This window comes from Acartia tonsa, chromosome 2 (genome assembly GCF_053477335.1).
Source record: "Acartia tonsa isolate MP-2025a chromosome 2, ASM5347733v1, whole genome shotgun sequence".
In the NCBI taxonomy this organism is placed as follows: domain Eukaryota; kingdom Metazoa; phylum Arthropoda; class Copepoda; order Calanoida; family Acartiidae; genus Acartia; species Acartia tonsa.
This window is the reverse complement of record NC_137261.1, coordinates 26,782,579-26,808,965: the sequence shown is the minus strand read 5'-3', so window position 1 is coordinate 26,808,965 and position 26,387 is coordinate 26,782,579. Positions and strand designations below refer to the sequence as shown.

The 26,387-nt window shown below is 30.8% G+C and overlaps 2 protein-coding genes across 9 annotated transcripts in view; one reads left to right on the top strand and one right to left on the bottom strand.

The window, feature by feature from the left end:
* Usp7 (Ubiquitin-specific protease 7) overlaps positions 1-20,409 on the bottom strand; it is a 29,640-nt gene extending 9,231 nt beyond the window's left edge. For 6 of the 7 annotated variants that reach the window (XR_013875736.1, XR_013875742.1, XR_013875754.1 and 3 more), the window contains exons 1-22: positions 20,200-20,409; positions 19,941-20,003; positions 19,350-19,418; positions 18,976-19,088; positions 18,521-18,618; positions 17,912-18,023; positions 17,187-17,414; positions 16,806-16,940; positions 15,837-15,987; positions 15,461-15,510; positions 14,955-15,028; positions 14,398-14,593; positions 13,874-13,983; positions 12,287-12,986; positions 11,469-11,591; positions 11,095-11,192; positions 9,587-9,671; positions 8,490-8,591; positions 5,520-5,603; positions 2,947-3,044; positions 2,315-2,369; positions 1,433-1,560 (exon numbers count right to left, since the gene is read on the bottom strand). Coding sequence is in view for 2 of the 7 variants with exons in the window: in XM_080150233.1 (XP_080006359.1) it covers positions 1,433-1,560; positions 2,315-2,369; positions 2,947-3,044; positions 5,520-5,603; positions 8,490-8,591; positions 9,587-9,671; positions 11,095-11,192; positions 11,469-11,591; positions 12,287-12,986; positions 13,874-13,983; positions 14,398-14,593; positions 14,955-15,028; positions 15,461-15,510; positions 15,837-15,987; positions 16,806-16,940; positions 17,187-17,414; positions 17,912-18,023; positions 18,521-18,618; positions 18,976-19,032 (2,684 nt within the window). In the remaining 5 variants the exon portion in view is untranslated. The remainder of the gene's footprint in view (positions 1-1,432; positions 1,561-2,314; positions 2,370-2,946; positions 3,045-5,519; positions 5,604-8,489; positions 8,592-9,586; positions 9,672-11,094; positions 11,193-11,468; positions 11,592-12,286; positions 12,987-13,873; positions 13,984-14,397; positions 14,594-14,954; positions 15,029-15,460; positions 15,511-15,836; positions 15,988-16,805; positions 16,941-17,186; positions 17,415-17,911; positions 18,024-18,520; positions 18,619-18,975; positions 19,089-19,349; positions 19,419-19,940; positions 20,004-20,199) is intronic. The other variant, XM_080150235.1, reaches the window with a different exon arrangement.
* Positions 20,410-22,269: 1,860 nt separating this feature from the next.
* LOC145307745 (ras-related protein Rab-24-like) lies at positions 22,270-26,042 on the top strand. 2 transcript variants are annotated; one of them, XM_080150223.1, is made up of 8 exons: positions 22,270-22,713; positions 23,617-23,679; positions 23,823-23,916; positions 24,066-24,113; positions 24,380-24,463; positions 24,712-24,775; positions 24,972-25,093; positions 25,223-26,042. In XM_080150223.1, exons 1-8 carry the CDS (start codon positions 22,622-22,624, stop codon positions 25,271-25,273), a joined length of 618 nt encoding a protein of 205 aa, XP_080006349.1. In that variant the 5' UTR covers positions 22,270-22,621; the 3' UTR covers positions 25,274-26,042. The 2 variants fall into 2 exon arrangements, with proteins under 2 accessions (XP_080006349.1, XP_080006350.1); XM_080150224.1 differs by lacking the exon at positions 23,617-23,679.
* The last annotated feature ends 345 nt before the right edge of the window (positions 26,043-26,387 follow it).

Here is a 26,387-nt window from a genome sequence, read left to right as displayed (position 1 = left end):
TCAATTTAATTTTTTTTGTAGTTGTTTTTAATAGGTAAGACTTTAGGGATTCAAATATCTTAAACTGAATAACTTTCATTGTGTAAGTGACAAACGTCGAAGTGGACACTCAAACCATACCTTATAGGTTTTTTAAATGACTAACCACTATGGGGAGCTTATTTGTAAATTCATATCTTAACCTAAAATAACCTGTATAGAAATACTTAATTAACTTAATATTTTAGACGCTCCTATTTTTGTCCTCTCCGAAAAATGATTTGAATTCTTACATATGATATGAAGTATTTAGAGCTCTGCTTTGTGAATATTATCATTCTTGGTTGCTAGACATTTTGGCCAGTTGAAATACCACTTATAGTAAAGTTTGTATAATGTGTGGTGTGTATTTTAGTCGTCGTGCACTTTTCATGCACTAGGTTCAAAGGAGATGGCTGAAAAAGAGAAAAGGAAGGGGTAAAAAAAGAACTAAAATTCTAAAGGAAAAATAGTAGAACCGTGAAAACAGTTTAACTTTTAAAAAAGATACTTTTCCCTATAATCTTAAGAAATAATTTGAGCTGAGGTTTTAATATCATTAATTGATATTATCCTTTTTATTATACATTTAATATATATCTTTAAGCTTTCTATTTCCTAATACTTGACCATGGCCAATGGTATAAGGGGAGGAAGAGATGATATGGGGGTGGATAATTTAATTGGGGTTGAAAGGTATAAAAGAGCTGTGAAAGTTAGCCTCAACTAAACTAAACCAAATGAACAATTTAGGACATGTTAAAAACAGATGTAACTGTGTGTCTTTGTGTGTCAATTTATCAATTTGCCATAAAAGACATGGTGAATTTGGTAAAAAAAATATTTTTGAAGATTGAACCTAGAAAATACATTAAAGTATGCACATATTTAAATTTATCTGGAATAAATGTAGTAGAACGAAAAAATGAAAGTACATACATATTGAGGTCTATGTTTTTATTGAAAATACATTTAAAACCAAACAAATTCAAGTGCAGTAACTACCGAATTATGATTGGTGTCTTGAAATTGAATGTAAAGGGATATTTGCATGAAGTGCATTTCAGAAAAATGATTACTAGCATAAGTTACAATTATACCATCAAACATATATGATTTTGTTTTTACAATAAATAACAAACAATTAGAAATCACTTGATTAGTCGTCATGCTGTTTTTAAAAAAAAAAGCTAGTTACATAAATTGCATATATCACAAGAATACGATTTTCAAGTCTTAATATTTTTAAAACTATAATTATATGTCCTATAGGTGTAGTTTAAACTATTGTACAGAAGTTTAAATGTACTTAGTGCAACTACCCCTTTGACTAAACATCAAAGCCCTATTGAGTCAGTCTTGAGGCCATTTTTTTGTCATTAAACAACCTAAAATCTATCCTGTTTAGCTTTACCTGTTTGGATAGAGTACAATCTCCTTCTCCTCCTTCAGATTACTTGAGATCCAGATACACTTAAACTGTTTCTTATTCTCTAGCTCACTAATAGATATCTGCAGGTGCTGATAGTACACTCTTCTCACCTAGTTATACACATAATATTTATAATTATTCTCTAGCTCACTAATAGATATCTATAGTACTGATAGTACACTCTTCTCACCTAGTTATACACATAATATTATAATTATTCTCTAGCTCACTAATAGATATCTATAGTACTGATTGTACACTATTCTTACATCATATAAATACATCATACAGAAACTAAATAGTAAATACCCAATTTAAATGAGGTTCAAAAATGGTTATGGGTTGAATGAACTTATTGTTCTGGTGGAAGAATAAGTATGAGTTAATCCAACAGTATCTAACGAACGAAAGATAAAAAAAATATAGACTGGAGTACCTATTAAACCATAATCAATAGGTAGTCAGTATTTTGTTATGTATTAAATATTTACTAAAACAAAACAAAAAATACTGAGATCCTATAATTTAAAAAAGCAAGTTTTTTTTTGTCTAAAGCTAAAGTATTGATTACTTTTTTATACCATCCTCGCCCTCCTATAAGGTTTAGGGGCGAAGCAAATGATTATCTAATGTATAAAAACGTATAGACATGCAAAGATTACAGAGTAGCTTCGCTACCTTGTAAGAAAGTTTTTTTGTCTAAAGCTAAAGTTCAGAACTGTATTGATTACTTTTTCTTACATTCCTCTGACTACCCTATAGTCTAGGGGCGCAACAAATGATTATCTAATGTATAAAAAAGTACAGACATGCAAAGATTACAGAGTAGCCTCGCTACCTTGTAAGAAAGTTAGTTTGTATTACCTGTTTGGGTCTCACAAACTGTATGATATCTTTCAAAGTTCCCTCAAAGTTGCATCTAAATAAAAGACAATATTAAGACAACTATTTTTCCCTAATTTTATTTTAAAGTTTTTAAAAATAATACGCTATTAAACGTCATGATTTTAGCATTCATTTTAATTTCAATTTGTCTCTTGTAGAAGTAAACAGGGGTGTATATTCGGCATGGAATACCCTACTAAAGAGGGGTGGGGAATGAAAAAATAAGCAGGCCTGAAAACATTTTTTCCATTTTTTAACCTCCTTGGGTGGGGGGGGGGGGGGGAGGTGGAGAAAGAAACAAGAAAAATATTTGAGAGGGGGAAAATGAATAAAATTAAGGGTACTAAAATTAAATCATTTTTCCCCTCCTTGCATTAGGTGAAAAACCTACGAAGGGATAAAAATGAAATATTTTGCAGCAGGGGAAAAAATGAATCTTGTGCCGACCCCTGGAAGTGAATCAAGTAATATTAGCTTGGTCGTTTTTTAAATGAATGTTTTGTTTTGATTATTACCTGAGGGGCTGTCTAGGTCCATCTCTGTAGCTAATAATTTTATATTACCTGAGGGGCTGTCCAGGTCCATCTCTGTAGCTAATGGTTTTATATTACCTGAGGGGCTGTCCAGGTCCATCTCTGTAGCTAATGGTTTTAAAGAACTGAAGGAGACATGGGTCTGTGTTTAGATACGCTGCAACTCTCTTCGCCAACTAAAAAAATAACATTATTAGATAATGTCATTGGTTGTTATGTTGGCTGATCGTAATCTATTTTCGTGTCCGGGGTCGTCAACTGGAGGATAAGGGAAGGGGGCTTATGGCGGGGACAGGGTTAGTTTAGATACTTGGAATGGTATTCATCTACAAAAAAAAGTATAAGAAACAAATAAGGGAAGAAAGGCTCATAAATAACTTACAAATAAAATTAAAAGAGATGTAGGTATTGTTTACTATCATATTATTTCACACGACATAAAATAATAGAAAATAAATTGCCACTATGATTCATAAATGTTTAAGAACATTTTTCAAGATCTTTGATTACTTGTAAAATATAAAATAAAATTCTAAAAATAATAATTCGATCAAGTTACGTTTCAAGTTTAATATGTGGTTTATGCAAATTTTACTAAATTCCTCTTTTTGGTTAAACATAATTTTTTGTGAAGCATATTTTACCGCATTGTAAATAGCTAACCATTATGAAAAATCTAACACAAAAGAGAATTAGGTTGAGTAACATCCAACAGAAAAAAAACCCTTTGATTGCACGACCTTTGTCTGAGAAGTCCTAACTGTGCATGGTAATGAGTTGCGCCATTTTTATGGGCCAAGGCATTCCCCCCTACTCTAACTATTTTTCTCGCGCACCTGACATAGTAGCAGTAAGAACGATTTTTAACGTCTTTAGTTATGATGCGGTGTCAGGCCAAGATTCGAACCTACACCTCCCCGACGACGAGCGGGTGAGATACATTTTGTATACACTCATCTTCATCATTGAAACCATGAAACCTCTTTTTTAAATATATTTCAAATGGTTGAAAATATACTGGCAATTATTGCGGAATTTATGGCACATCTCCCCTTTTCTATGTTGGTAATATTTACAAAGTTTGAGGACGAAAACCAAAATTATACAATGCGTTGGTTATTTCAAGTTTTAATGTGTGTTATAATGTAATAATAAGGGAATTATATAAATGTATTTAATAACACAGAAAGGATTAAAAAACAGTTAATTACCCCCATGTAGAAAAGATGTTTAAAGATAGCAAACCATATTTTATTATCATTATTACTTATTTTTAATTTAAGCACCATGTTACAATTATGGTGTAAAATTCTTGCTTAGTAGATTGAAAGTCAAAGCATTTTATTTGAAGAGGAAAAGAGGTAAAATAAGAGGTTTCAATGGTTGGGGAGAAATATAATGTACTTCCAAAATTTTGAGGAACCCCAGAATTTGTTAAGACATCCTTAGAAAGAATAATTTATTTGCAATTGTACTACCCCTTCCTAATAATTTCAAACTGTTCAATGTTACATTTAATATGTGGGATGAGGGAAGTTATCTGAATTTAACCTAGTGACAAAATGGATATATTATCATTTTGATGTTACATCATATTTTCACATTCCAACCACTTTACACCATCCCCTCACCTCCTGTTGAATGAACTAACTGACCAATATATGAGTTCCTTAATAACAACCTAATTTACCCCCCGTCATAATATCCACGTATATTCTATATCCATTACTAACACCTAGCACAAATAATCGGGTTTGAAAAAGTCAGGTAGGTAATCTATTATTCAATTGTAAAATTTTAGCTTAAATATTTATCTCTTGATCCTAAGAATATTAAAACAATTTTGGCAAAACATGTTATATATAATATGTATGCAAGCCAGCGACTACACAAACAAAATTTATACCTAATATTTCATTTTACAAAAGATTAATATTAGTTGGAGGTACATTAAACTGTCTACATTACAAAAGGCGCATATGTTAAGAAATTAGAAGTAAAACAATAAAGGAGAAAGGGGTTAAATAATTGTATATCCCCACCCCGTGAACCCTGTGTGGATTTTCAATTGGGTCTTTGAAAATCAACCAATAGCGTCGGGCATATTAACACAGGTAAGGTACTACAAAAGAGCAGAAAGCAGTTTGATAGCAGACAAAAAAGGTCCCCAACAGGGGGATCCAGGAAGTTGTATGGTTACACATCTATATTTATAGATTTATTATCAAGAATGACAATTTCCATGAGTAAAGTAAAACTAAAAAACAAGTACAGACAAACATAAGGACGGACAAAGAATTGAAGAATAGATTGGATAGAAGAAATTCCAATCTTTTTCGTTATCTAATAATAACAACAAAAAAAACCAGACGCATAAGGTGAGAGGCAAAGTAGATAGACGTTATATTGATCATAAGAAGCTCATCATTTTAAGATTACACATCGCTAGTTCCCTTAAATTTACAAGCGAACACAGGTATACCCTTCCACTCTTATTTTGAAATCATTATCATATTCTATATACTCAATCACTTAATAAATGGTACAATTTAGTTAGATTTACAACGATGTATTGTCAGAGAGAAAAGGGGTATTAGGGGCTGAACTTAACAAATAAACCTTAAAATAATTCAAAATATAAATAATCTTACCGTGTCGTAATTCATTCTCTGTGATAGTTCTAATGTAAACCCAGGATCCAAAGGTTTGTTCTTATCACAAAAATTTACTTCCACCTAAAAAAGAAATATTAGTTATTAGCCTTTGTTTGAAAATCCTTACTATCAATTTAAAAATATTTATTTACTATTTAAAACTTTACAAGATTTCTGTTAAAGAAAAAAAATAGTTCCACCACGGTTTTATAAAAAATTACAAGGGATTTTTGTCTAAATATTATAGAATGTTTTTTATTTGAGTTAAAAGTGTATTTAAAATATGACAACAAAAATATGCTAAAAACACAGATGTACATTTATCACACTATTCAATGATTTATTATTATCATACCTTTTGGTAATTATGACATATGAACATAAACGTTTGCTTTTTTGTTTAAGCATTTAATTTCAAATTATGATACTTTATATAAAAATCCTTGGGTATATTTTTTAAAATTTTCATGCTTAGTTCTTTATCGTAAATTTAGCTCAATTGAACTAAAACTGAGAAACAAAATACCCACTAATTTTCGCTCGAAACTAGTCTAAGAATATCTTTTTCAATTAAGACTGAAAATAATGTTTTCATTCTATGATGCAAATTCTTTTCCAATGGTGCAGATTTGAATGAAACACTTAACAGAATTGTAAAACCTTGATATAAAATTAATGGTATCTTGTAAAACTATTTTTTTTTCTTTTACAACTCACTGCAGAAAAAGAAAGAAGTTTGGAAAGAAAATATAATTCTGTTGCTCTAGTTCTTTTACTAACCCCTTTTTAAAATCATCCCCCTTCACCCCCCCCCCCCCCCTCTTCTTCAACCCTAAGAATCATCAGTTCTGAGTATCTCGCAACTCAGGGAGGGAGAGGATAATGACGGTTAAAATAATTTACAACCCTTTCTATCCCCATTATTTATCTTTTACCGAAGGCAATTTACACATGATGGCTGAGAGATTTAATTAATCTTCTATTGTCCTATCCCCACCTTCGACCATCTTTCTCGATGTACTGAATTTTAGTTTCCGAAAGTGTACCTTGCTTCCGCGTCCTATCTCAATACTTACTACTAGCTAAAAAAGCTTCAACTTCCAAAAAAATTTATAATTTAAAAATTAAAATTTTTAATGTATAAATCGTTTTAATCGCTTTTCCCTTTGACCGGAGTAGCTGAAAATAGAGTTTGTAATAATTGGGTTATCTGCGTTTTTATCGCTTTTCCCTTTGACCGGAGTAGCTGAAAATAGCGTTTGTAATAATTGGGTTATCTGCTGTACAACTTTGGAAATTAGGGAAGAAATAGGCAATCCATTTTCAGCACATCTCTTTCTCCCTTTAAAATTCCAGAAATAAAAGGATTGTTTACTAACATTAAATCATATTCTTGAAACTTTAAATAATGTCTAGAAGTTTCATTAGATCAGGGCCCGGCAGTCTCGACGAAGCCCGCGACGATGCATTTAAACCCGTTTTAATGCTTCGAATTATTTTTAAAAGATAGATTGCCATATTTGGGTCAGCTTTAAACTTCTAGCTGATTTTTAAAATTGTAAAGGGTTGATTTCCCTAAGGCTTACAGGTGGCTAACACACGGCTTTCAAGCCCTGCAATAAATTCGTAGAAATTTACGTGATTATACAAACTTTATACAAGAGGTTTAAGTAAAGTCAAAGTGTAAAAATAAGAACCAGGGCAAATTTCTAGCAATCTAAACTAATGTACTTTTTATTTTTTACAACACTTTGAAACGCTTTTTAAAAACATTTTTTGTGGCAAAATTATGATAAATATCAATATCTTGCACTTTTCTGAAGCAAGGCATAATTTTTGTATTTTTTTCTTAAAATAAACAGAATGAATGTTGATAAAGAATCAAGAAATTGTCGAATTTCTTATCACTTAATTCCTGATAATTCCTATCCCATCAACAGACAAATGGGATTTAACTCAATTATTAAAGCAGTCGAAGAAATTTTCCTTCAATTTAAACTTTCAAGACTTTTTAAATTGAGAAACGAGGAATATATTTTCTTATTGTAAGTTTTACACAAGATTAAATAGAATTAGAATTTTATATTTCAGATCAAATGTTCTTTTCAACATTTAATATTTTGTTTTTTCTTTTGTGAAATTCTAAATTTTTAAATACCAAATTCATTTGTTTTTGCATGTAGTCTTAGCGAAGGAAATTAGGAATGGTTTAAGCTTCAATCAACGTAAAAGTTTGCAGCAAAAACCGTCTAGTATATCAAACATGTGATAAAAAGATATAAATGTGAATTGAAAACATCCAGTGAGGGGGGGGGGGGCAATGGGATGTTTATTTCACTAGTCCCCAAAATTTTATAAAAACTTATTCTTATTCGTTGGCTTAACAGCTTCGGAGACTTATAAAATTTTATTGAAGGTTTATTAAGTTGAGTGTCTTAACGTTTTAACCACTAATTGTAATGTACAGAAGGGGGGCTTTAAGGATGTACATTAATTTATCGGCCATTGGCTTATCCCATTAGATCCCTGGAAAACATCCTATTTTTTTAAAATTCTTTGAAATATATATACTAATATGTTACAAGATTTTCAACGTTTCTTATCAATAAGGATAATGTAATTTCCCGTATTTAAAGTTCGCAACCATATTATATACCTTGCCCTCTCTTCAAACATTAATTGTTAAAATTTTTAAGTTTTGTTACGACACAATCATATGGTTGAAAGTGCCTATCGGGCACAGAAAACAATTCACAAGATTGAAATCAAGGGGTGAGGAGGGGCAATGTTTTCTATGCATAACCCTGCGGGGATATCCTGTACCATATTTACAGAACTTACATAGCTAACAAACACACAACAAAACTAATTCCACCTCCCACCCCATTTGTTCCTGAGCTGGACAAGATACTTTGAAGGAAACCGCTGGATATATCTGGAACATGTGAATAAGAATTCATTTCTTACCTTGTAGAAAAGATCCTTAAAATACTCTTTAGCTGTTGGCAGTTCATAATCATTTGGTTGTGGTACATCTAACTGATATACTATTATATCCCCGTCCATCAACTAAAATAATCAACATTAGTTATTCATCGCATCGTATTTTAGACAGCTTTCCGCGAAGAAAAAAAATTAGAGGACTAAAATCAGTTTTATTAGCCCGGGCCTACAGCCGCTTGGGGTATTAATTTAATGATTTTTATCTTAATATTTGTGGAAAAGTTGGTCATACGATGCTACACATTATTTTTCAGAATAGCTGAGAACCGGTTCTAATCCAGGGGATATTTACCTATTAGTTTCGAATCCATACTGGAAAAGTTAACAAAGCATAAATCTTTGTTCCAGCATGGCATCAAAGCAGATTAATATCCGCTTAAATAATGATTTTTAAGTATCACATCGCATTATAGACAATTTTCCACAAATAATAAAATAATATTTTTTAATAATTCTTTTTTTACAACCAGCGGAAAGCTGTCTATAATACGATGCGATAAAGAAATATTCCTTAGCCAATAGCCATACAATCCCAAAAGACAAACAAAAATATAAATTTTAAAGATGAAAAGAATTTTAGTCCTCCAAAACTAAAATTACGTACACTTCAAAATATAATGTTTAATATCTCAATAACTGTATATTAGGATATACAAGTTGGAAGGAATTTTAATGTTAGGGGAAGATTTAAAATCTGCATCAAATTTTAAGGATTTTTTTTTATAAAAATTCGTTTTTTTGTATAATTCCTTATCTAAAAGCGGAAATACAATTTAAGATAATTAATTTTGACCAATAGGATAAGTGGATTAGAAACTACCTGCGCTCTGATTGGGTGAATGATGTACGACACTGAAGCTTCTCCAATAAGAGCGCAGATAGTTTTCAATTCATCAATCACAGATGTCAAAATTAATTAACTTAAATTGTATTTCCGCTGTTAGATAAAGTATTATACAAAAAACGAATTTTATAAAAAAAATCCTTAAAATTTGATGCAGTTTTCAAATCTCCCCCTAACATTAAAATTCCTTCCAACTTATATATCCTACTGTATATACCTCTTCAAGGATATGTTCTAAAGGCTGTTCTACATCATTAATCTGTTCAGTGAAATTTGGCTTTATCTCCTCCCATAACAGAAGTCTAAAACAAAAATTATTTCAAATTTCTTAGATTTTATCTAAAATATACCTAAAGTAGAAAGTTTTTTTTTGTCTGAGGCTAAGATCTGATTAACTACTGAACCGATTTGGTTCCCTATCTTAGGGAAGCTTCACATAGGTTCTGTGATGGTTGTAGGATATTTTGTTTTCAGATTTTGAAGACTGAGGATGGTTTTAAGCTATTCTTCTATGCCCTCTATTCCTCTATGAAAACAGAGCCCCAATATGCTAGGTACTAGTCTATAATACAAAGTAGAACGTCGTCTGTCTGTTTGAAGCTTAATTTAGCGGTAACCGCTGAACCGATTGGGTTCTACTCTTCATAGAATATATCTAATGGACGTGTGGTTGACGCTAGATATTTTTTGCTAATACATACTATAAAATAATACGTATTAGGATATAAATAAAAATACAAAAATTGAAATTAACTGATGGGAGATCTTTAAAATATTAAAGGTTAGTATCATATGGTTTCACAAATGAATAAAAATGGAAAGTTACCGAATACTTACCTACTCCTTAAAAGATTTTATAAGAAGTATTTTGAAGGTTTCTTATTAAGTTTTCGATATTTGTATAGCATCAAAGTCATGGTGCAAGAAATCATATAAGAAATCTTTTTAAAGTATCACACGAATGGACATTAAGATATATTAATATTGCAATATATTAGAAAGTTATCTCATTAACTACTGTAGTCTACTGTATGTGTTTAGACTTGTAAAACAGGATTAGAACGTTAAAGAGGACTATCCACGAACAAGAGCACGTGATTCTAAGTACCTTCCAGCATTGATCCTAAGTATTTTCTTTCAGAATATAATAGGTCACCACTAATAATTAATATATTGGCGAGAAAATTTATGTTTCACCACTTCAAGTTGAAGAAAAGTAAAAAAATGTTCAGGTTTTTTAGTCAAAATTCTATCAAACATTTTGTTGAGTTCGGGGTGTCTTTAATTGTCCATGTTGTCAAATGATAAAAATTAAAAAAAAGTTAAAAGCACATTTACTATATATCATATGTATGTTTAAATTTATGCTAGTATGGATTAATTTACAATCTATATAACACGAGTATTCACATAAGTATCATCAAATATCCATTTTATCAAAAGAATGAGCTTCATAAAAGTTTTCAAAATCAATTAAAATACCTAAAAAAAATATGGTGAAACATAAATTTTCTCGTCAATACATTAATGATATGGTGACCAATTATATTCTGAAAGAAAATACTTAGGATCAATGCTGGAAGGTACTTAGAATCATGTGCTCTCGTTCGTGGATAGTCCCCTTTGGCATTGCAGTTTTTTTCCTTTTCCTCGCCAAATTAAGACAATTTGAAATAGTCGAGTAGGTAAATTTTCCAGCCAAGAATTACTAAAAATAAAACTTACTTTGAATTAGTAGGAATATTTGCCATCTGGCAGAGTTTAGGCAGGATAGATGACAGTTTGGTGGATATTGACAAGTACAGGTGTCCCATGTAGTGTAACTAAATATAATAACATTTAAATATATATTCTTGTGTCTTCTTTACATAAATGAGATTCAAGACAAGAGACGAGCGAAAAATTTACTCTTTTCCGTTATAAGTAAACAACAAATTATACTTTCTTGATATGTTTCTCTCCCTCAAAATAGTTATAAACCTTCCCAGGACCTATGAGAAGTTACTCAGCAAAGGAGAACCATATCAGCGACAGCGAAATTCTTACATACAGACATGCAGAGATACCTTTACTTTATTATAAGGATAGGAAGCACTTACTTTCTTCATAGCAGGATCATAATATTTAAAGAAAAGCATGACATCCTTGTCTTTATCAAAAGTTGGTAGGCTGGGTCCTGGCTGCTCAGGGGTCATCATTTCCAGATAGATTATCCACTGGGTCTGAAAAATGTACAACAGTTCAACAAATAATGATTGGTACAACTTTAAATTTTAGTACTTTAAATTAATCAAATTTATAGAGGGAAGGAGAGGGTATTTTTTATGGGGGGGGGGGGGGTGAATTTTTGGGAGTTTAAAGGTAACCTCCCCTAAAATATTTTTAATCCTTTTCTGGGCCTAAAAGAAGCTTCAATGTAAAAAGAGAACCATATCGGTCCATCTGTTAGCGGAAACCTAAGCTACAGACAGACATTCTGTTACTTTTGTATCAGATTGATCTAAGCTTTACAAAATATTTTATAAACATTATAGACACATGTTATCGGCTCTAATATTTATGTTACGGTCAATTAGCATTCTTACTTTAATAGAACACAATTTAATTTGTTTGTATGTAATAGAACATTTAAAACAGGGAAAACCAACTATGAAGAGTTAAAATAAAATATTGTTTTCCTACTGTTTAGAATCACACTAGAAAGCTAAAAGTTCTCCTTAACAAGTATTAGGAAGCTTAAAGGAATAAATCATTTTTTAGACCATTATAATATTGTATTTTATCGTTATTTGTTTTGATCTCAATTCAATTAATAAGATGCAAAAAGTTAAAAATTAAAATGTACTATTTACACTATTTTACTATGACTCCTCAAATTTCGTTTCCCTTTCTATAAAACTTTCATAAATAAAATCACCTGGTTTTCTGCAACCTCAGACATGGCCTTGTTTCCATCCTCAATCTCTGTGAGTGAGGGACGCAGCGTGTTGTTGGTCCGGCTGTTCAGGGGCCAGGGTCTCATCCGTTCCACAGGGAATTTCATCTCCTCTGACATCATGGCCATAAATTCTTTCAGAGTAGAACTCTTTTTCACCCTAAACTCCAGCATGTTAGCTCCCTCAATTTCAAACAAATCGTTGCCCTGGTGGCCGTAGAATGAATCCTCAAGAATTATTTTCACATTCATGTACAGATAGGCTTCTGCCTTTTCTTTCCTCTTGATCCCCTCCAGTTTTTTCTCCTCCTGTAGCCTGTTGCTCAATGCCTCCGGAATGTCTTCTTCGCCCACGGAGGAAAGGATCTCTGTGAGTCGTGTCTGCTGGATGTACACCAACATGTAGGCATTGGTGCAGTGTCGCACAGCAGTTGTGTCATCACCATCGCCGCCGAAATTCTGTTCTATGGCCTCTTTCTTTGTACACCGGCTGACAACATCGTCATCAAACTTGCACCACTTGCCGTCACCGAGAGGGTTGATGAAGACCACATAGTGGCCCCCGTGGTTGTCTCCGCTGTGAACAAGGACAGCGTGGAGCTTGTATTTCATATCGTCCTTGTTGGCACCTGGCTTGTCCTGGATAAATTCATTCAGATCCAAGAGTTCGGGAAACTCGCATCTAATGACATCATTTCATCAAAATTCAATTCTTTTTATTTCATAACATCAAATTAATAGTTCATTTTTAAAAAGAACTCCAAGTACCTAGTACGTATAAATCTAAAATTCATCTAGTACTTGATCTTTAAATGTAGGATGCAAGTGAGAGGAGAGAAAAATTTGTATAAATAATAAATAAGAATGAATGTATATCAAACATAAACAGTAGTTTTTTATTTTCTAACATCTTTCGAGTACATAAATAGTACTTCTTACCTCTTAGTTAAAAGAAACCCTAATGTGTCCTGTGTAAATTGAAATTTATAAAGGGAAAAAAAATAAGTTTTGTGTACCTAGAATTAATGAGAAAGAATGTAATTCCCGTAGCTGGAGAATAAGTTTTGGAGCAAAGTAATATTTTTATTTTAACTTTATGGAATGCCAAGAAAAACATATCCTACAAAATTATTTATGTTTTGCATTTCAATTTCTGGTAAATTCTAGAATTTCAGAGAAACATTTTTATTGACTTAAAAATAATGTACTAGAAAGGACTCTTGAGTAACTGTAATATTTCATTATTTTCTAAATGTACAGTAGATAAATATTTAATGTTTCAAGAGAATATCATCTAGAGAAATTAACAATGTTAATTTTTTTTTTAAATTTAACCAATTTTCGAAGAAACCATGAAAATCGATTATATCAGGGTTGGCTATCCAAGTATTCTTAAGTAAACAGTTTACATGGAAGTTTCACCTTGGTCAGGTTCATTTCATACTTTGGAAAAAAAACTTAATGTTCGGGATGGGGGTAAGAAATTGATTGATTGATTATAAAAAAAATATACACCCTAAAAAAGAGACTTATAAAAAAGATATTTAATTAATTTTGATGAAGTCCTGCCTGTCGTTGAACTTGACCGGGTTCTCTGTGATAGGATCATACTGGAACCTCATCAGATGAAGGTGGAGTACGGGAGGAAAGTTTTCAAACAGGATTCCCTTTTCAGCCTCCTAAAATTAATATCTATTGGAAATGGGTGACTTTTATGCCTTTATTTAAAAATGGAAAGTTCGGAAATCTTTAAAATAGATCAATCTATTGCCCTTTTAAATACATAACACTGCGCGTTGTTATAGTATTTTTTGTAATTTGAAATAATCCATATGGCAAAGCTATTCTTATGATAATAATTTGCACGCATGCCATCTAAATACACGTCTCTTGTGCATTCATTACGCCAAATCAAATAAGATTGGATTGATGGTGTATTTTGAGAGAAGGTATTCTAAAACGTTGTCCTAAAGATTAATATGAACTAATAAATCTTGCACATAAGTTTTTGTCCTATTTAGGTAATTTTTAGAAATCTAAAAATTTGTTAACAAAATCTTTTTCCAGTTTAATTTGTAATGTAAAATTTTCACCTGTAAACCAAATGAGCCGGCATCATATTTATTATCACCATCCAATGTTTCTGTCTGTATGTAATCCTGGAAAGACTCGACAATGCTCTTCTTTCCCTTGATGTTCAACTGGATGTCGTAGAAGCTTTCTGACATGGTAGATTTGTAGTCAACATTCTTACACCGAATGTAGGACAACATTTTACCCTCAAACAATCTAAACAGATAAAAAATTAAATGTTTTATCGAACACAATAAAGTTAGTTTGATAAGGGGTATCTTAAAAGTTTACAACCAAAAATTAAATGAAATCAGATTTCGAGAATACTTTAGTGTCACCAACATGCATATATGAAATTTTTTCCCAATAAATAAATGTTCATAGGATGCTATATATATAGCTTTCTGTGATGTTTCAAAATGTACAAATCACTGGGTTTTACCCAATCTCTTAACAAACCCACTCTCTATATATTATATTTTAATTTAATCATTTGAGTATGTCTGTTTGGCATTCGGCAAAAACAACACCCTAGACATTCAAAATAATATTATGGACAAGCTTGAATAAATCTTACTTTGGAATGGTTCCTTCAACACATGTTTTCTTCATTTTCATCTCAAGCTTGTCCAATAATACTCGTAGAAATTCCTAATAATGTAAAAAATATTTAATCTAATTAGAGTACCTAACTGTTATTGTTAATAGGTATTCTTATAATTTTATTTTTGCTATCAATCTTTATTTCTGAAAACGGCGTGCTAAAAGATAATTTTGCTTATTAATAACTATTAAATAACCAACATATACCATAATTTGTATTTATATTTAAGGATCACTATCTTGACAATTAAAATACTCATCATCATAGAGATAAAATTATCCTCTTGCGTCTCAATTCATGTTCTTATGTGCTAATAGAACAGGGATGGAGGGAACATTATACTAATCTCCCATGCACTTTTTCTCATTCGTTGGCTTAAAAACTATGGCAACATTTAATTTCATTCTACAGTAGGGGTTCGTAATTTCGTGAATAATAATTTGGATTATCAATTAAGATTTCAGGATGAGAATGCATACCTGTACGTCATGCTGCATGAAACTTTCAAGGGTCTCCCAACCAAAACTCTGTTCAAATACAAACGTTATATTTTCTTAGAACAAACCTGACATATGGTTTTAAAAGTCCACCATTAGGAAACACCGGTTACGCACCTAGTTTTAGTTAAAAAGAAAGAGTAGGTTGGGTAATTTTTTCTAGGGGCAATTTCTCTTGGGAGGGTGGTGGTACCTTTCCCCAAATTAGTTTTTAATCTTCCTTGGGCCTATGAGAAGGGGAACCATAATCGGTTCCGCGGATGGCAAGATTGTTCGAAACACAGACGGTCATCCTTTTACTTTTATATAAGGATTAGAAGATATTATTTCATCTCAAATATAACGTTTGTACATTCCTTTGTTAGCTTTTTGGTGCCAACGGGTTTATCTAGAGTTTGTAATTCATAGAAAACTCTCTGCAGAGCCAAACCAACAGATTTCTGGCTGTCATCTGATTCTGTTGGCATTTTGTACACAGCTTTCCGCAAAACATTTGTAAAGTATAAAACCTAAAGAAAATTACATGATTAATATTAACTAGGAGTTAAAATAGGCGAAGCACTTCTCTATTTAGATTGTTTCTTAGGTCCGTTCATACGTAGAAGATTCCTGTGGCGTAGTAATGATATTTAGCCATCGTTATATGGCCCATTTTTAAACGTGTTGACTTTAGTGTGGCTATTATGACATTATTACAGTAATACTTTTATAATACATTCTCTTTATCTATATCGTATGAATAGTGTATGTAATATTATATTTTCAACCAAAAAGTTGAGGTGTTAACCAGGAATAAAGTATAGCCAACATTCGAAATAGATCTAAAATAGTATTTGGGGGGCAGATAAAAAAAGGTTGTCAATTTACTATGTGTTGCCCACCCACCCCCTCCAACCAACAACAGCTAAAAATCACATATAGGTTTCATGAATTTCCCCAAAGGGGGGGGGGCGAAAGTGACACTTTTTGAAACCAAAACTAAGAGTCAACAAAGGAACTGAACTAAAAAAAGGGTTACAGGTCTGAGATTTTGCATGGCAGTTGCTTTATAGGGGTACAATATGGAACTGTGAAGAAACGGCGGCGCAACCGCCGAAAACCGCCGTTTCCCGCCGTAATTTTTGTTGCCTTTTCTCGGCGGTTTTCGGCGGTTGCGCCGCCGTTTTTTCACAGTTCCATATTGTACCCCTATAAAGCAACTGCCATGCAAAATGTCAGACCTGTAACACTTTTTTTTAGTTGAGTTCCTTTGACTTTTAGTTTTGGTTTCAAAAAGTGTCACTTTCGCCCCCCCCCTTTGTCGTTGTTGGTACAAGCTGGGTCTTACCTGAAGAAGTGAGTTCATATAACAAGTGGCGCCCTGGTTCTTGAGACCAACATACCCAGTGTGCTTCTTACTGTCCCATGACACGCCATGGGGAGCGTCTGCATTCACTTTTACTTCAAATATCACGGAATCATCCTATACAATAATTAAGATTAATACCTAAGTACATACATACAAGATAATAAACCATTTTTATCGTTGTCGTAAAGGGGTAAATTCACGAATGGTTATCAATTTGGCCTAATCCCTAATATAATAACATATTTGACATGACCCTACACAAACACCCAACTCCTCTTATTTATTTAAAACTTTAAAAACTTTGTATAGCAAATGATAATTTTTCTTTATGGTTAAAATTCACAACAAAAATAACTGTACCTTAATAAAGCCTCTATCCGGATCAAGCACATCGTTCCACGCCATGTAAATAGAAAATCCCCAATCATTCTCTTTTGAGTAAAATATGTGGTCGATATTTCTCTTGAAATAATTGTCGTCCTTGTGGTTGTACATCCTGAGCTCTGCGCTGGCGTTACAGGACCATGCGCTCGACTCACTCTCACCGTTACACTGCAGGAAATATCCCAAGCTTTTTTGGGTTCGATCCTAAAGTAATAAATAATATAGGAGTTATAATTACATAAGTTGTTTTTTATTCTATATAGAAAGAGGACTTACTATTAAGGATACTTGGTCAAAAAAGAAATTTTTAGCACTGTCATTATTAATTTTTATAGGGGAGATAATTTATGAGAAGTGATATTTGCTTTTCATTAATTAAAACACTTGTTTGAAAAAAACAGAGGTTCTTAAAACGTAGTTTCATAAAAAAGAAATTACAAGTTAATGATATTAAAGACAATTATGGCTATTAGTAGCACAACAACAACAAAGCAACCAGTATATTAGATATAATCAAACGTAAAACTTCTTATTCAGAAAATCAGAAGCTAAATGATCTATTACAAACACTTGATAATAGCTCTGCAACTGTTTGTGAGAATGGTTATTCAGATTGTTGCTTGTGCCAATGTGCATGTAAACAGAAAAAAATGTCTTAATTAAATATTAAACTTTTAATTTCTTTCAATTTAATTTCTTACCCCATTCTGTGAAGATCTTTGCATGATCATAATTTTCCATGGCAGGTTTCTAATTATACAGGGAGGGGAGAGCACAGAATCCTGCAATTTGCTCAGGTTTTCAACTTTAAACCTGAAATAAAAAGATTATTTATCTATAATACAAAGTAGAACGATGTCTGTCTGTCCGTCTGTCTGTCCCTTAAGATCTTGGTAACCACTGAACCGATCGGATTCTACTCTTCAGGGTATCTACCTATTGGTCCTGTGGTGGTTTTAAGCTATTTTCTTGGGGGGGTGGGACACCTCCAACCCCCCAAAAACCAAAAAATCCCTCCCCCCATTTTTTTTTTTTGAAGGAGATTTCCATGGTCCTTTACGATTTTCGCCATAATTTTTTTTTATCACCTCTTGGGGCAAAGCCCCTAGAGGCTAGGGGCGAAGCCGCTAGTATTTTATATTTCAATAAAACTGACAGTACTATAATACATAGTTTCTTAATGAGACTAAAATTGTAGGAAAGGAGATATCTAAATGCACATATGAATATTTTCACAAGTTTTATATCAAATAATACTGATGCTTTCTATTCTTGTGTTTGATTCAATAAAGGCATTGCTGGTATCCTACCTGAAAGTTGCCTCTGCCCTGGCTTCGTCATCGTCTTCCTTCTCCTCTGTTTCCTCTGCCTTAACAGGGACATCCTCTTCAATAGGCTCTGCTTCATCCTAAAAAAAAATCCACAATTTTAAATGCATTAATAAGAAAGGCACAAACAATCAATTATGCTGTGTGCGATTGTGTGTGCTAGTGTATAACAAATTGCCCTTTTAACCGTATTGCGTTGGTTTGTTACAAAAATAGTTGGATTCAACGACTCAAAAGTAGATGAAGCTTAAGTTTATCTTTGCATTTTCAAACTATCCACACAAGATGGTATTATGTTTTAAAACTAAAAGTTATCAAACATTCTGAGCAATTTGAATTCTAAAATAATAAGCATCATTTAAACTTAAAAAATAGGTGACTGCAGTTGCTCAGATAGACATCTAAAAACTCTGTATAATAAAATCTTAACGACTTACCTGTTTTGAGTTGTTTATTGTAGTTGAGTCTGGGTCTGTGGTTTCCATATCTTCCATCCTGTTCTGGACAGGTGAGACGGGGCTACTGATTATTACTGGGGGTTTCTGTCCTGTTGGCATACACATTTTTTAAAATTTAAACAATCAATTTATTTCGCAATGTACATACTTTGTTTTGTGTAAATAGGGCAATAGCTTTTCACAGCAAAGTGTTCAAAGTTCTAATTACAGGCCAAGATTATTAATTATCTCATTAATAAATGTAATCTTTTCTTGATTATAAGAATATTTAAATCAAAATAACTAAATATCAAGTATTATTAACATTAAGTTCAAAGCAAATCAAATAACTATAAAGTGTGTATGCGTTCCTGGTGTCGAGGGTGGGCTGCAACGTTTGATATCTGGTGTTATACTCCGATAACTTTGTCTGTCTAAGGTTCCTGGTATATATATACAATAAATATGTTTTCTCGTATTCATTCGAATCCGGTGGACAGAAACCGGTTCACATCAATACGAAAAAAACTATGTCTAGCATCGTATTATAAACCGCTATCTACGAATATAGAAATGTACAATCATAAGATTAAAACCATTTTTTTAGCCCGTGCCTTCGGTACCTCGGGGCTAAATAAACTGGTTTTAATCTAATAATTGTACACTCCATATCTGCGGAAAGCGGTTTATAATACGATGCAAGAAATAACTATTACATACTAAAGAAGCAATTACATACAAAAATAGTTTGTATTAAGTTTTAGTATTGATATATAACATTAAAAACTTGAATAAAGCTTTGATTATTATTGATTTAGATCCTGTTTCTTGTGCTAAATATCTAGTATTAATGCTTTAAATAAAACCGTTATATGTAAATATTCATAATCTGTCATTATCACTGTATTCTAATATAGACTGAAATAAATATTTTATGTTTATGTTTAAGTATGAAAAATTTTAACCTGAAGCTGAATTAGGGGGTGCGGGATATCGTCCCTTTGACCTAGATTTGCTTCCAGAACTACCTGTGAAAACAACAATCTTGCAAATAAACTTAAACACCAGAGAAAAAGTTGATATCAATTATTCTTGGATAAACCTGAAGTTTCTTATTTGGCCTACTAAATAACACATTCATTTGTATTTTTAATAAACAGGTTTTAACTTGTTTAATTCTATTTTTAAAAATATATTTTCAACTAAAACTAATTGATAACTTACCAATTTTATAGCCTCCTGTTCTGAATATTCTGAAGACCAATACTAAATGATGGTCCCAGAAACAAAATAAAAATCACATATATGTAACAATTCAATGTTTTAATTTTGATTTTTTCAGCTTGCTGATTCGCAGCAAATTGTTTGTTGTTAGTCCGGTTTTATAACTTTATTAAGTTATTATGTTCATCTTTATGGATGTTTTAAGTCTATTCTGAAAAAACACACATATATATTCACTATCAAAACAATAATAAAAACGTATATAAAAGCGTAAATTGTCATAAAATTGTCTAAAACAATAATAAAAACGTGTTTAAAAGCGTAAATTGTCATAAAAATAATTTTTAGTCATTGCGACTAAAAAGGAAATTTAGAATATACATTAGAAACTAAAATTTTGAGACCGGTTTTCATATTTAGTAAATTCGTTTTATACTTGATAATAATAATCGTTCTGGATGTAATTAATATTTAATTTAAACAAAAATTCAAAGAAAATTATAATAACAGGTAATAATAAATAAATGTTAAATAAAGTTTATTTCACCATGAAAATAATGAAAGTAAAAAATTGAAAAAAAACTTTCCAAAATTTTTGTCAAATTCAGTGACAAAAAACATAAAACCAAGATAACGCATATCAATTTATAACGGTAAAAACATCAATTTTGCTTGTTAAAAAGCTGTCATTAGCATAATTATGATAAATAATAACAATCAAGTATAAAAAAGTGTAAAATCATTGGGGGCAAAATGTTGTGTATGTATTTTTTGAGTGTATGTGAACTTAGAACTGCGCCTCCATTGTTGGAACATGTTGACAGACGGTTCAACCACTGACTAATATGGCCAAAACGTTTAATATCAATCTTAAAACTTATAAACTTTAATTTTTTGTAAACAAAAAATCAATAGCTTTAAAATAATGAATCAGGCAAATATTCTTAATGTTTTATGCTTCTTAAAGAAAATGAGAATAACATTTGTTTCACTTGTCCCCAAAGAATACAAGATGGCAACAATATTGAGAGTAAAACCGAAATTCGGCGAAAATGAAGACGATTTTAACAAAGACGACATATTTTTAAAAGAAAGTTTCACATTTGGATGAAAAAGTAGGACTTAGGATTTATTCAGCTTTGCTTACAGGCACAGCTTCTGCTACTAAATATATTTTTTTTTAATAATTGTAATGTATTTTATTGATATAATGACCTAGAAACATTAAATTACAGTTTTAACCCTTTCCCTCCAGAAAAAAAAACAGATTTATGATCAACCAAGATTAAACTATGAAAGGACTCTCTACCAATAAAAATTTAACCTTTTTTATTATTATGGTCAGGATTAGTTTATTATGAATGTAAAATTGTACTTTTATGAATATAGCTTGGCAATTTTGAAAACATAAAAATTCGAAAATCATTTGTTTATCATCAAAAAACAGTTTTCAATTGATATGAAGTTATATATATTTTCTTATCAAAATTTTTGAAATGTGATTTTATATACATCTAAATCTTCTTTTGTGTCTAAAATCTAATTTTTTGAAGCTGCCTTTCTTTCCAAAAAATAATATAATTATTTTTCAATTTAGCGGGGTTATTTTGAATGCCGCGCAATAACTTTTTTCGTCATAAAAGTGACAAATAAACATTTTTTACCTTTACAAATTTTCCCAAGAAGTTAGAAAATAATTCTGAAGGTATCTTTTTATGAAAATTACCTAGTAGGCGAATAATGAGATATTCTATGAAAGCAAAGATTAATTCTAGGGAAAACGTAATTTTCGATTGGCTACAAATAAATAACGTAAATAGAGACGTACCTGAAATTAAAAAAAAACTTTTCTCATCTTTTTATTAAACTGACTTCTCTAATACATATTTTATTGTTGTATTAGTATATTTGTTACGTGTAGAAGCTTCGCTACCTTCATATGCCTCTTATTTCGTTATGAAAAAGTGTAACGATGTCATAAACTAAAGGGGAAAGATTGTTCAAAGAGTATTTGCACATAAACTCAATCAGCTGTTCTTCCTCAGAAACAAAAGAGATTCACTTCACTTTTTCACTTTTTCGACACTGACTCATAAAAAGACAGGAAATAAGTTATATATTTCGGGAGATTTACTGTCTAAATTGTAATTTTTGGATCTTTTTCAAAGAAAATTGTAATTTGTACCTAGATTTTGTTTCGTTAAAGTTATAAAAACCTTTTTTTTGTTAGATTTAGTGAAAAAAGCTCAGAATTAATGATTACGAAATTATTGATATTATCTTTTTCTCTAATTTCTATCAAGATTTATTATTTCAGATTTTAAAAATGAACTGAAACCAAAGAATTGAAATAAAAATAAGTTACAATAAAAAAAACTTACTAAAAATGAGAAGATCTAATTTTTATTAATGAAAAAATACAATGAATATGATGCGGATTGATATCAAAGTTGTCCTGCTGGGTAAGGAATATTCAGGGAAAACCTCTTTGGTCGAGAGATTTTTGAGTGAAAGGTTAGTTGATATATAGATTTTCTCGAACGAGAGTAATTCATTCTAAATACCTTCCAGCATTGATCCAGCATAGTATTTATTTAGTGGATATAATAGGTTTATGATTAATACTTGGTTTATCGACTAAAAAGTTGGTTTCACCATAGTTTTATACAAAAAAACTTTAAAATGTAAAGCCTTTTTTGATGCAATATCAACAAACGCTTTGTTAAGTTCAAAGGACAAAATAAATAACACTGGAGAAAAGTATCAAATGCTGTATATTACAAAAATACACTTATTAACCTGTTTACAATATTACAAGTAACCAACCCTTTTTTTAAATATACATATAATAATATACTTTTGCATTAAGCTTTTAAACAACAGTTTGAACTCATCAAAACAGTTGATGATATTGCACCAAATAATGCTTAATATTTCAAAGTTTTATTTATATTAAACCACGGTGAAACCTAACTTTTTAGTCAGTAAACTAAATATTAAACATAAACCTAGTATATTCACTAAAAAATATACTATGGATTAATGCTGGAAGGTGCTAAGAATCACTTGCTCTCGTTCGTGGATAGTCCCCTTTGGGTTTGCCCTGTCAATTTCATATGATTCTTGAGAAATTAAGTACCAGTAATCACATCAACGTAATTCTTTTAAAATCTATTTATAAAGTTCATATTATATAAATATTCTCAAATATATTTTTTCACGTTTTAAAGACATCCTGGTTAATTTTATGATTTCTGAAATGGAGATTCCTAAAACGATTTAGTAAGCGAAAACGTTAGTAGGTACGTATTTAACATTTATGCATAGATATCAAATATCTTGTACTTAAGCCATTTAACGACAAGATCTCGATATAATACTATATTTTTGCACTCCAAGGAAGTTTTAATCTTTTAGGTTTGCCGGAGAAAATCGATATCAAAACACAATCGGGGCTGCCTATGGAGAAAAGACAGTCAAGTAAGATATTTTTTCTCTCCAGAATTAAATTTACATGCTAACTTTTGCAATAAAAAAAAAACAGTTAGTATGTTATGCTCCGAGAATAATATACCTACTTTGTTCTAAAAAGATTTATTAAGCAATGATATTTATATTTTTAGTGTGAAAGGCAAAGATATGGTACTAGGTGTGTGGGACACCGCGGGTAGTGAGAGATACGAGGCTATGAGCAAAATGTATTACAGAAACGCCAAGGTACATATACAAATGTTGTTTTACTTTTAAGAAAGTGTTTTTCTATATATTTTAATAATAATACAAGCATATTTTATATGATATATTTATTCATTTATTATAATTATTATGCAATAATTTAATTGGAATTTATAATTTCTTTATTTAAGGCAGCTGTTATTTGCTATGCCGTAAACGATGCCGAAAGCTGGGAAAAGGTATGCATACTTAAATTAATACTTTTTGTTTCGTCATAAAACCAAGTGTTATGTACATGTACATTTATTAACATCATTGAAAGACAATATTTATATAGCTTTCTGATACTTTTTAACTTCCTAGGATGTTACTAAATATATTTAAAGACTTTATTTAACAAGATATTTACTTTATTTTGTCTCAATTTAACTTTTATAATATTCTGAATTGTATCATTAGTTAGACAAACTTTTGTAGGCAGTTCAATGAGTCTTATTTGTTTCAGGTGAAATTTTGGATCAAGGAGTTATCTAAAACAGAGCCAGACTGCAGTATTTATATTTGTGCCACTAAAACTGATCTCATCAAGGCAATCAATCAATCATTAAAGGTTTATTCTTTATGCAACCATCAAACTATATCGCGTAGTTGCCAAAATTAATATAATAAACAATTTCACAGTTTTGGAGGCAGGTCTAATTCTACCAACATTAGATATGCTATGATTTTAATTCCGCGTAAGCTTTACTGTACAAATGCGTATAGCAATATGACACCTGCCTACCTATGCAATGGATGTTGATGTCCTTGTTGATATGATTGATTTGTTGATGATAGGGAAGAAATAAAGACAGATGTGTTGATTACCACACAACAACAGATTTAGCAGATAGCATAAAGGAAATTGTTGTAAAGAAACAAATACTGTTCATTGTTAGATTAGATTGTAGTTGTTGAATATAAAAAAAACTCAAAATACTTTAGTAGATGAATATAAGTTGTTTAGTGATCAAATCAATGGATGGTCAAGACAGTCCAAATTTATCAACAAAGCTTTGTATTGGTTATTAAAAATATTACAACAATAGTTTTTTAGGCCAAACTGTTTGAAACCTCAAGTAAGACGGGAGAAAATATAACAGAATTATTTAATCAAATTGCAATTGATTATTTAGAAAACAAAATCAACCATTTGGAGAGTTTAGATGATATTGTAAATGTAAGTATTCTACTTCTTTTTTTTTATAAATATAATGACTAAAAGATTTTGAAGATTTTTGACAATTTATATGTGTAAATAAAAAACAATAATTAAGATTTAGTTACCTATTATTGTTATTTTGTTAAGATGAGAAATGAAAAGAAGGGACGTGTAAGATGTTGTGGTCAAAGAAACTAGGACTCCAGTTTAATGTCCTGATAGTTTAACCACTGAAATAAAATATTTTCCTGAAATGCATCAGAAAAAGAAATGTACAGGAAACATAATACCCAATGAGTAATGATTATAGTTGTTAGTTAAATCTTTTCTACCAAAATGAAATTGTTAAAGGTTGTTAAAAATCTTGCATTTATCCACAAACAAAATATTTGAGTTTAACAAAATGTTACACTTCAACATCGAAGTGTATTAAAGATAAAAATAGAAATAACTTGTATGTGATAAAAAATAAAATTTCTCAAGATGGCATTTATTGACCCTTTTTTTTTTTACCAAACCTTAAGTTGTTTTAAGGACACAAACAGCATGTGATATTATTACTTAATTGTTGATAATTAAACTTTTTGATAAACCTAATCAAAAGATATTTTTATTAATAAGATCTGAAAAAAGCAATATGTAAATAATGCAATAAAAAAAGCACACTACCTCAAGAAAACTTTATATTTTAACCAAACATTTTTTTGTTTAAACTTTTTAGAACGAAGAGATGATTGATAAGTTTAGCCTAATATTTAGTTTCATACTCTTTTTGTTTGCTTACGCTTTACTTTAATTTTAAAAATTCTTACCTACTTGAATATTTGTATTACTTAGTAATTAAGATTTTTCAAGTGAAATTTCTTTTCCTCAGATTAAGATGGCAAATGTTTGTATTTACTCAGATGAAGGAGTTTCCTCTCTTTGTCTTGACCAAACCATCAGGATTGTCATTTTTTAATTGTTAGAACTAACATTTTTATTTTACTATTTTATTTACTATATCTATTTAGTGGGTTGTAAAGGGTGAAAAATTAAGGAGGTTATTTTTTCCGTTGCCATATTTCTTTGCTTTCTATTTGGCAATATCTTACTCGAAATACACACACAAGTATATACTCCTATGCAAGCATAAATATAGCAATTATAGCATTAATTAAACACCAATTTCCGACAAGAAATTCAAAATGAATTTTCACAACAAAGAATGACTCTTTTTTTAGAACTTTCAATATCTCTGGATACAGGAAAATAGCAAGAACACAGATTTTTATTAGATTTTATTAAGCCGTTTTTTTATTTTTAATCTATT

Excerpts from the sequence above, each read along its gene's own strand:
- LOC145307745 (XM_080150223.1), top strand. The coding sequence starts at position 22,622 with ATGAATATGATGCGGATTGATATCAAAGTTGTCCTGCTGGGTAAGGAA. Across the intron at positions 23,917-24,065 it reads TGTATTACAGAAACGCCAAG|GCAGCTGTTATTTGCTATGC; the intron begins GTACATATACAA and ends TCTTTATTTAAG. Across the intron at positions 24,464-24,711 it reads CTAAAACTGATCTCATCAAG|GGAAGAAATAAAGACAGATG; the intron begins GCAATCAATCAA and ends TGTTGATGATAG.